At 39.7% G+C, this 9,104-nt stretch overlaps 2 protein-coding genes across 3 annotated transcripts in view; one reads left to right on the forward strand and one right to left on the reverse strand.

Annotated features, from left to right (window-relative positions):
* The first annotated feature begins 1,769 nt into the window (after positions 1 to 1,769).
* The window catches only part of LOC105564419 (Golgi apparatus protein 1), a 15,398-nt gene continuing 8,063 nt past the window's right edge, over positions 1,770 to 9,104 (forward strand). Inside the window, exon 1 of the mRNA XM_012016769.1 lies at positions 1,770 to 2,029. The gene's annotated coding sequence lies outside the window, so the exon portion shown is untranslated. The remainder of the gene's footprint in view (positions 2,030 to 9,104) is intronic.
* LOC105564420 (endoplasmic reticulum resident protein 44) lies at positions 2,604 to 7,204 on the reverse strand. 2 transcript variants are annotated; one of them, XM_012016770.1, is made up of 7 exons: positions 7,000 to 7,204; positions 5,990 to 6,071; positions 5,763 to 5,918; positions 4,951 to 5,251; positions 4,731 to 4,778; positions 3,975 to 4,270; positions 2,604 to 3,886 (listed from the first exon to the last, which is right to left on the reverse strand). In XM_012016770.1, exons 1-7 carry the CDS (start codon positions 7,054 to 7,056, stop codon positions 3,540 to 3,542), a joined length of 1,287 nt encoding a protein of 428 aa, XP_011872160.1. In that variant the 5' UTR covers positions 7,057 to 7,204; the 3' UTR covers positions 2,604 to 3,539. The 2 variants fall into 2 exon arrangements, with proteins under 2 accessions (XP_011872160.1, XP_011872161.1); XM_012016771.1 differs by lacking the exon at positions 4,731 to 4,778 and having other exon boundaries at positions 7,000 to 7,203.

A 9,104-nucleotide genomic window follows, 5' to 3' on the forward strand; every position in this document is an offset into this window, starting at 1 on the left:
TGCGTGCGTTCGACGGGGCGATTTCGCGCGAACACTTCTCTCGCAGCACATCACGCGTGGAAAACGCGACTATCACTGTACGCGCGAGGAGACACGAATCCAAGTTGAACAACTCGGTGCAGTCCCGGCGCCCGAGAATACGACGGCGCCGTAGCGACGCCGACCGCGCGCGACATTTCGGCCGGGATTGTCCACATTTACGCGTCTCGATGGACTACCACTCGCGAGGATCGAGTCTACGTCGCACGATTGTCGAGCTGAACAACGTTAGCGCACTTGTGCGTACCGTAAAACGCGTCGACCGACACACGAAACCGATTCACTGCGCGTCCACGGCGCTCCTCGAATTAACGGATTAACATGGCGTCGTTCCCGGCAGCTACTGCGCGGCGCTGCTGCTGCGGCACTGCGCGAATCACGTCCACAACGCCATGTATTTCGAATAGAGGAAACGGCAAGTTTCTCTCTCCCGAGGAACGAAAAAGTCGCGTAATTACGCGGAATATGATCGCGCACATCGCCCCGTGGCGTACGTGCCGGCGGCTCGAACGATACTGCGAAGAGCGAACGTCCTCTGACCGCGCGGCGGTCGCCGGCGGCGCGGCGGCTCGACGTAAACATTGCCGAGCGGCGCGCGGGTATGAAAAACATAGAAAAAACTCTGACGAATAATGCAAGAAACGCCGTACCTGCTCCGTTAATTTTCACGTATAAACGGCTATCATTCTGCGTCGGTAACATCGCTCGTGGATGTATCGAGACTAATTGATAATTTAGATATAATTCCTCGCGTTTTCTCTTCTAATTACGCGTGATATTCATCTCGCGACAAATCAACGATACGATTGCGGATCACGACAATTACTGAAAGTAAGCGAGTGATAAATGTTAACGATTCGTACGAGACGATCGCGTTAAGTCCGTATCAGACTACGGATTGAGATTGGGATTAGATTGAAATTGGACCAATCAGAGTAAAAGTTACTGAACTTAAGATTAGTAAACTTTACTGTGATTGGTTAAATTTCAATCTAATCCCAATCCCAATCCGTAGTCTGATACGGGCTTTACGGTGAGCGATGCGAAAACACACGTAATATCCGCGTCGCTTGACTGACTCGCGCCGAATATTTCGGCTGAATAGACTGTGTTCGACCGAGGTATTTGCGACGCTACGTCATTGTTTTTTTGAACCGGCGCTCGGCTTTCGACCGAGTTGTTTACGACGCTCGGTCTATTATTTCTTGGAATCGCTGCTCGGTCCCCCCCTACGGTGCTCGGCGAAGCAATCGGTCGTGCCTACACAAAATCATTTGCGCGACAACAGTCGAACGGGTCGGTTAGTGTTCTGCGCCGCTCCGCATGTCGTTTATTATTTCTTGATACGAGTTCGCGACAAGTACGGGTGGAAACCGCGATCGTTGAATCCCCGGCGATTTGCCATCGACGCTCGGTTAGCCAGCAAAGATAGATATCTAGCGCGATTCGTACACGAGATGTGTAGTCCAAGAATGAAAGCGCTGGTGACTTAAAATTACTTGTTCGTTGCAATAATTAAGGACGATAATTACTTCAGTAATCGACATTAGATTTTACATCTTTAATCGACATTAGACATTAAATGTTTAATTATTTTCGTTGCGTTTATTGTACGGTGTTAAATGTGTTAGGATCTTGAAATTGTTCTTTTATTAACGCAATCATATAAATGCCAATTTGAATGCAGAACTTTGAGTCGAATATTATGAAAGATTAAATGTCAATTAATCTTATCCGTGTTTAATTATATAATTGTAATATTTACTCATCGATATTTGACATTTATACATCAATTTCTGTCGATAAAAATTCATACCGTCGGATAAATTGACCAAAGGAACACCGAGTGCGAATAGCAACTACGTGCGATCGTATATTTTTCGTGTTTCCTTATTTTCCTGTCGCGTGTGATTAATGCTGAGGTGTTATACAAAGTGCCACGAAGTGTCGTCAATCATTCCACGGAGTTTGGTCAATCATGCCACGAAACGTAAGTACACTTTTCATATGAGATTAATTACGAGAAATTGAATATAAACGATTTCTTTTTATATTTGGTATAGAAAATTCATTTGTTTATTACATTTGTGAGTATGCGCGAATTAAATCGTACATCGTTAAGTTTGTCAGCACGCAAGTTTCAAAGAAAACAAAATTTAGTGAATTTCTGATTATTCTTCGACGGATGATTGTGTTTTAATTAACCGAATACTGCGATCGTACAAAGTTTGCTTGACGGGACTGTCGTACATTTGTTATTAAAATCGTTAATTGTTATTGAAAATGTATTCGATGCAGCTTTAATATAACACATACATATATCCTCTATTTCATTTCGACCTAAAAAACGATGTAAAAGGACGTGAGAAAGATTTTCATAAATTCAGGACGGAAGGAAATTGCGCAAACCGATTAATGAAATCGCGCGTGATAACAATCTTACACGCTTAGCAAGATGCTTCGATTTGCTTTACAAGAACGACCGTGAGAAAGGCGGAACGGACTGAACGCGATTTAGCGTAGAGACAGTAAGGCAACGCCGATGACGAATAAATAAAGCAACGTTTTGACTTAGAAATTATTTATTAACAGGCGAAACAATATCATCAATCATACAAATAATGCATCCTATGACTATCTTACGAGGGCGCGTTGAGATTTCACTTGCTCGAATATTACGATCATACGACAGACTCTCACTCACTCTCTTCGTCATATACCTCATTCAGAAACAATTGCCCCATATGCAATACGGCCAATGGTATACACATGCACGCACGCATCATGATATTATCATATATTCTCGAGAACACATTTACGCTACGGATTCTCGACGAACGTGTCCACGTATAAGTGTTACTAAATATTGTGCCAAGATTTCCGATGGGATACGAGAGGAGATTGTGTAAATCAAATCTCTTTACATATAAAGGACATCTCGGAATTGCAGAGATCAACAATAACGACATTAACTCGCACGATCGCTTTATAGTATATGTAAAAAGATCTGATACGTAATTATTGACATTGGTAGATGCCAAAGTTTCACAGTCGATATAAAACTTGCTCGCAGCAACTCACTTTAAGAAGAACAGACACACCTTATTAAAAGGAAAAGAACCTTTTGTTCTTAGCCGTTCGTTTGCCGACAATAGATCGCGCAAACATGAGATTTTTATAAAAAATAAATTGCTATGTTGTATTTTGTCTATGGATGTGAAAATCATGTATAATTAAGAAATAATATTGATGTTTTTTTTTAATCAAATAATGAGTAAATTAAAACGTCCTACGAAAAGAATACGAGGGGAATAAACCGCGGAGGAGGAAAAACGGATTCGTCGAGGTCTTAGAAGACTCGCATTACAAACGCACTACGAAAATAATATGTAATTATATCGAATGTTAGAACATCCCCGAATGTTGCTCACTTCTTCTCTAGTATATTGCATTTAAATTAATTACGAAAATCTTGCTGCACTGTACTGCACTCAATCTCATTACAGTTCATCCTTAACTATTGTATATCTATTTTTGCTTGGCGCCAGTTTTTTAAACGCTGACTCCGGCGGCGTTGTGGGCGTTTTCACCTGTTTCCCGGTAACTGGTATTTCATTGCTACTGATTTCCGGACCGTAATGGAACTCGCGATGAAGCTTTCCGGAATACAAGTCCTGCAGAAAAGCCTTGAGTTTTCCTTCCACAAAAATGTCATTGAAGTCCTTGAACAGATACATGTGTCTAAAGCTGTCTATCGCGATCAGTGGCAAGTCCGATGTGCTTTTCCCTAAATGGTGCAGCGGATGCGCAAATTTCAGGCCGTCGGCGGTTAAGAAATTGATATTTTCTGAAAGGTAGAAAAGCAACCGAATCAGTACAACCGGAATTTTTATGAGGAACTGATGGATAATACAAGTAAAAGCAGGATGACATACGTTTTTCACTTAGTAATGACTTAGTTACGATAGATTTGTACTGCTTGACACTTTGCAAGTCATCAGGAGCATGAAACAATATAAGGAACGGTAAGCCCTCCTCCGTCAGCTCTTCAGCATTTTCAAACGTTATTTCTCTTACAAATGGCACACATTTCTCTTGCGCCCATACATTTAGTTCATCATAAACTGACAAACTTCCCTTGTAAGTTTCGTCCTCTTCTACAGATAGGGCCTTATCCGATCGGAAGGCAATAATAGGCTCTCCTGGAGGATGCATTGCTTTACTTGCATTCCTACGCATATTATTTCAAAATATATTCAAACTATAGATGTTTATTTAGTGATAAATATATATTATTTCGTCTGCGTCACATAATATTGAAAAAACTTAATAATATAACTAAAGAAAAAAATTCAATTATTCGGTTGTATTATTCAAATCAGTCTGCAATAAATAAGGCATTTCGAACTAATAAAAATTCTCAAAATTAAAAGCTGATTATTAAAAAGGAACATGAAAATTATCAAAATATTATCTTGCCATCGTATGAGAAACTTTCCTATAAAAAATTTGTGTCCAATATATTATGCACCGTAAGATTTCAATAAGATTGTATCATACGATAAATAAAAGATAAGAAATGCGATTACAGAAAATATTATAATATAATTAAAAGTTAATATAAAACATATAAAAATTTTATAGATGCTCAGTACAAAAGCTCACGAGCTTATGTATACCACTTTACTTACAGCAAATGTAAATGCTGCCCAATTTCACAGTTTTGATTGGAGCACGTGCTTGTCAAATGAAATATTATAGCAATTATTATAAAATGCAGACTACACGCAATATTTTTATGTTAACAAACGGGAACTTTTCCACCTTCTTTTAAGAAATATTTGCATCATAAAGTGAAATTTGCGTTACAATAGTTACACGATATCAAGGAGAAAAAAAATCATATCTTACCCAAAACCAACGTAGAACTGGCAATCATCCTTCAAATTAGTGGCGACTTTTCTAAACAACTCGTATTCCGGTACGTCTTTCCTTTCAAAGTATCCTATAATCATGCGCTTTTTATCGTCAAGTTGCTCGAGCTCCCTCAAATTGAAAAATTCTTTAATAGGGTCTTCCAACTGTTTTCTGACAAATTCTTGGAATGCTTCTACCGAGCGCTGCCCCCTGTATTCTCTCTTGGTTGGTTGCCCGTTTCTTATTACTTTCAATGTTGGATATTTGGTTATGTGAAATCTAGATGCCACAGACGCTGAAAAACAAACAGTTCTTATAACAATCTAAATAAATGTAGGTGAAGTCTAGTCTATTTGACAGATTAATATTCAAATTTTGCTCACTGATGTAATCACAAATTATATATTGTACATGTGCCTGTACACAAACAACCATAATAATAAATTATACACTAGTCTCTGAATTTACGCGGTAAAATCTCACCGTTTACGCAAAAACTAAATCAAACAGAAACGAGCGAGAAAAGCATAGCTTTGTTAACGCATACATTAGGTTTGTTTTCTGTTCCTACACTGGTGAACTAGTGCATTAATTAGAGTGAGACAAGCATCTTTTTTCTCATTCTAGCTTACTGCACTAGTTCACCAGTGCAGGAACAGAAAACAAACCTATTGTAGTACGTTTATTGTACTGGCAGACCCTATTTACGCAATTCGTGAAGAAAACTGCTCACGTGGAGCGAATAATCCGCGTAAATCGAGTGTATATTCTCATCCATTTTACAGGCATATTTGAAGTATACTCACTTTCATGATCGCAATCCACCTTGGCCATTACTACTTTCCCAGGCTGAGGAAATTCTTCTCTAACCTTGTCTGCAGCTTCGTCAAATATTGGAGCTAATAGATTACTAAAGCGACACCATTGTGCGTAAAAGTTGATGAACACCAGTTCATTCTCAGCTACGAAAAAAATTTACAATTAAGGAAAGCATCATTTGGCGCTTGGTCGCCCGTCATATGCAATACTTTACCTAACGTAGCATCGATATTTTTACTCGCGAGCGAAAGGGCGCCTTCTTTCACTTCCTCTGCTATGCTGTTCGGCAAACGTACCTGCAAGTGTACAGTATTAGTTACGCACTGCGTATTCGGTTTCGTTAAGATCTAATTTAAACCAAGGGGCTCGATTTTGTGCTTATATATTTTGTGTCCTAGAACAAAAACGCTTGAACGTCGATCTCGCATTAATAAACCTTCGTCCCGAATTATACATCTCCTGCCTTGATTTTAAATCATGAAATGTAGCGTCTGCTCTTTTCAGCTGAACTAGTCATCTTTCTCGTCCCAATGTAGACGACCAATTCTCAACTAGTTGAGTTAAAAAGGGCAGACACTATATTTTGCGACTTAAAATTCAAAGTAGGGCATTTATAACCCGGGACGAAGGTTTATTAACGTATCCCGCACTAATAAACCTTCGTCCTGAGCTATAAATCCCCGATCTTGGTTTTTAAATCACGAAATATCGCGTCTTTTCAGCCGAGCTGGCTGCACCGGTTATCTTTCACGTTTCAACGGAGCAGAAGATAAACTTTGGGCTAGTTGAGCTAAAAAGGACAAGACCCGTGGGCTACAACGTGATGAATTTTATAACAACAATCGCATAAATAAAAACAATGCTGGCGTCCGCGAGATATCGTCCCAATAATACGAGAATATGCAAAAATCTCCCAAATCCTCGCGGGCAGACGTGATTTTTTCCCCCCCAATCCATGTCCCTTGGATTGTTTTTTATTTCCCAGATGCAAGGTTATCGCGACACGACGTATAGGTTAGGCCGACACGGCGAGGGAGGCGGAAGCGGCCTGTCGGCTCGTGAGGCATTTAAATAAACGAACAATCGGCAATTAAGCAACGCGCGGCGACTCGCTCGCCACAGGCGACTCCCGTTAACGGGGGGGAAAGTGCCGAAACGCCCGACACCCGTGACAGCGATACGTGAAATGACGTGGCAGCGCGGGGCCGCGCGACGTTAACTCACCAGCAGACACGCGAGTGTAAGTACTTCGACGCGAAAAATATCACAGCGGGCCAGCATCTTGCGTTCTCGCGACGACTAACTCGACGGTGCGACGAGCCTTTGAAACACCATCAGTGAATCACGGGGCCGCCTCTCTGCGCGTCAATTGCCCACGAGCTATAGCGGCCCGTCGTCGAATCGAGCGTGGCGGCATCCTCGAGACATCGATTATCGCCGCCGCGTGACGTTTTTCGAAATTTCAATAGGCGGAACCGAGCCCCTCGCGGCCCGTGCGCGCGCACGTTTCTGTCCCCCGTCTCGCCCCCGAATTTTGAATAATTTTCTCGTTTGCGCCCGGCCAGGCCCCCCTCCCCCGTTTCGTCCCGTTTTCTCTCGACGTTTGCGTCCACGCGCGATTAATGAGATGCGATTCGATAAACTTGTCCGTGCGCATGTTTAAATGTCAAATCGTGCGTTCGAACGAACGCACACTCGCGGTTCTTAAATTTACACGCAAACGGCACAATATTAAAAATTATATGTAATTACATATAGAATTTTTGTATATTGCGTATCTTATAATATGTTAATTTGTGTGCAATATTATAGGGAAAATCATAGCGTTAGTGTATTACGCGACAATATTTAATTTTGAGAAAGTGATATTTTATTTTATTTCTTAATGTAGCAAACGCGATTGTTGCTCTCGTGTCAATAATAATGGGCGCGCGGGGTCAATTCTGCCTCTTTCTAAGAGGACTGTTAGAAAGAGACAAAGCTACTCACTTTTTGCATTTTCCCAAGGAGAAGAAAAAGTCAGGATGATGTCAATTTGATGTCATATTTATGTCCATTATATACCAAATTTATGTCAAAGTTTGGTCAATATGGCATCAAATTGACCAAAATTTGACATGAATTTGGTCAATACATCAAATTGACTAAAATTTGACATGAATTTGGTCAATATGGCATGAAATTGACCAAAATTTGACATAAATTTGGTCAATATGACATCAAATTGACATCATCCTGACTTTTGGTTCTCCTTGGGAAGATACAGAATTGACTCCCTGATTTTAAAAAGAGAATATTCGGTGTGAGAATACGTTAAAATAACATTAAAATATTAAATACTAATGTGTTTGTGTGACATAAATTGACAATTCTGCTAAATCACCGGCCGATTTGAATAGAAATTGCAACAAATTCGCGTCAATTGCATTTGCACTGTTAATTTTTTTTCAACAGAACGTACTTCTTGTGTCGCCGTTTCGAAATTGTCTTCGTAATTGAATTCACGCGAATGGATATTCGCGACTGCAAGTTTCTCTAAAAAAAAAATACATATCGTCCCTCTTATACCAAAATCGTGAATGCGCACATTTTCACGAAATAATAAAATAGTTAAATGTTAAAATAATAGAATAATAAAATAACGAAATAGTGAAATTGAAGTCTGAGGTAAAAACTGGCTATTTAACTATTCAAATAATTAATTATCTAGCTTATAGTTAATTACCGAGCCGTTTTGTAAAAATTTGCACATTTTGGCATAAATGGCGGCGGTTTATATAACAAATAACAATAATGCTATACTTGATTTATACCCCTTGTTTATTTATTACAACAAATATTTTCTATTTGTATGATACACGATATGTTACACGAACAAACTTTGACGTGACCACAAGAATTTCTTGGAAGAATTAGTTGCAAAACGACCCCCCAGGGTCCCCAGGGATTTAATGCTAAAGTCGTCTGTTTTACCGACACATTTGAATATAGTTTTTGCGCTGCTGAATCTTTTTATTAGTTTTTACGCCTAAAATAATATCAGGATAAGTTGCGGACCGCATAGCAGAACGTTTTTATACTTGAAACACTCGGGTCAGAAGTCTAATGAGAAAGATATTGGTATTTGAAATGTTCAATTTTTTAATCGTGAGCAATTTGAATTTGGCTTTATAAAATTACAAAATTCTTCCACGCGATTACAGTACGCGTAAAAACAAAGCGGGGGGTTCACGACTTTATATAAAAAAACTAAGAGAAATTAAAAATATCAGCATGTGAAGCCTAACCACAATTACTTATAAAGCGATATTTTTAATTTCTCTACGTTT

This window comes from Vollenhovia emeryi, unplaced genomic scaffold (assembly GCF_000949405.1).
Source record: "Vollenhovia emeryi isolate VEMERY1.0 unplaced genomic scaffold, V.emery_V1.0 DF939165.1, whole genome shotgun sequence".
NCBI lineage: Eukaryota > Metazoa > Arthropoda > Insecta > Hymenoptera > Formicidae > Vollenhovia > Vollenhovia emeryi.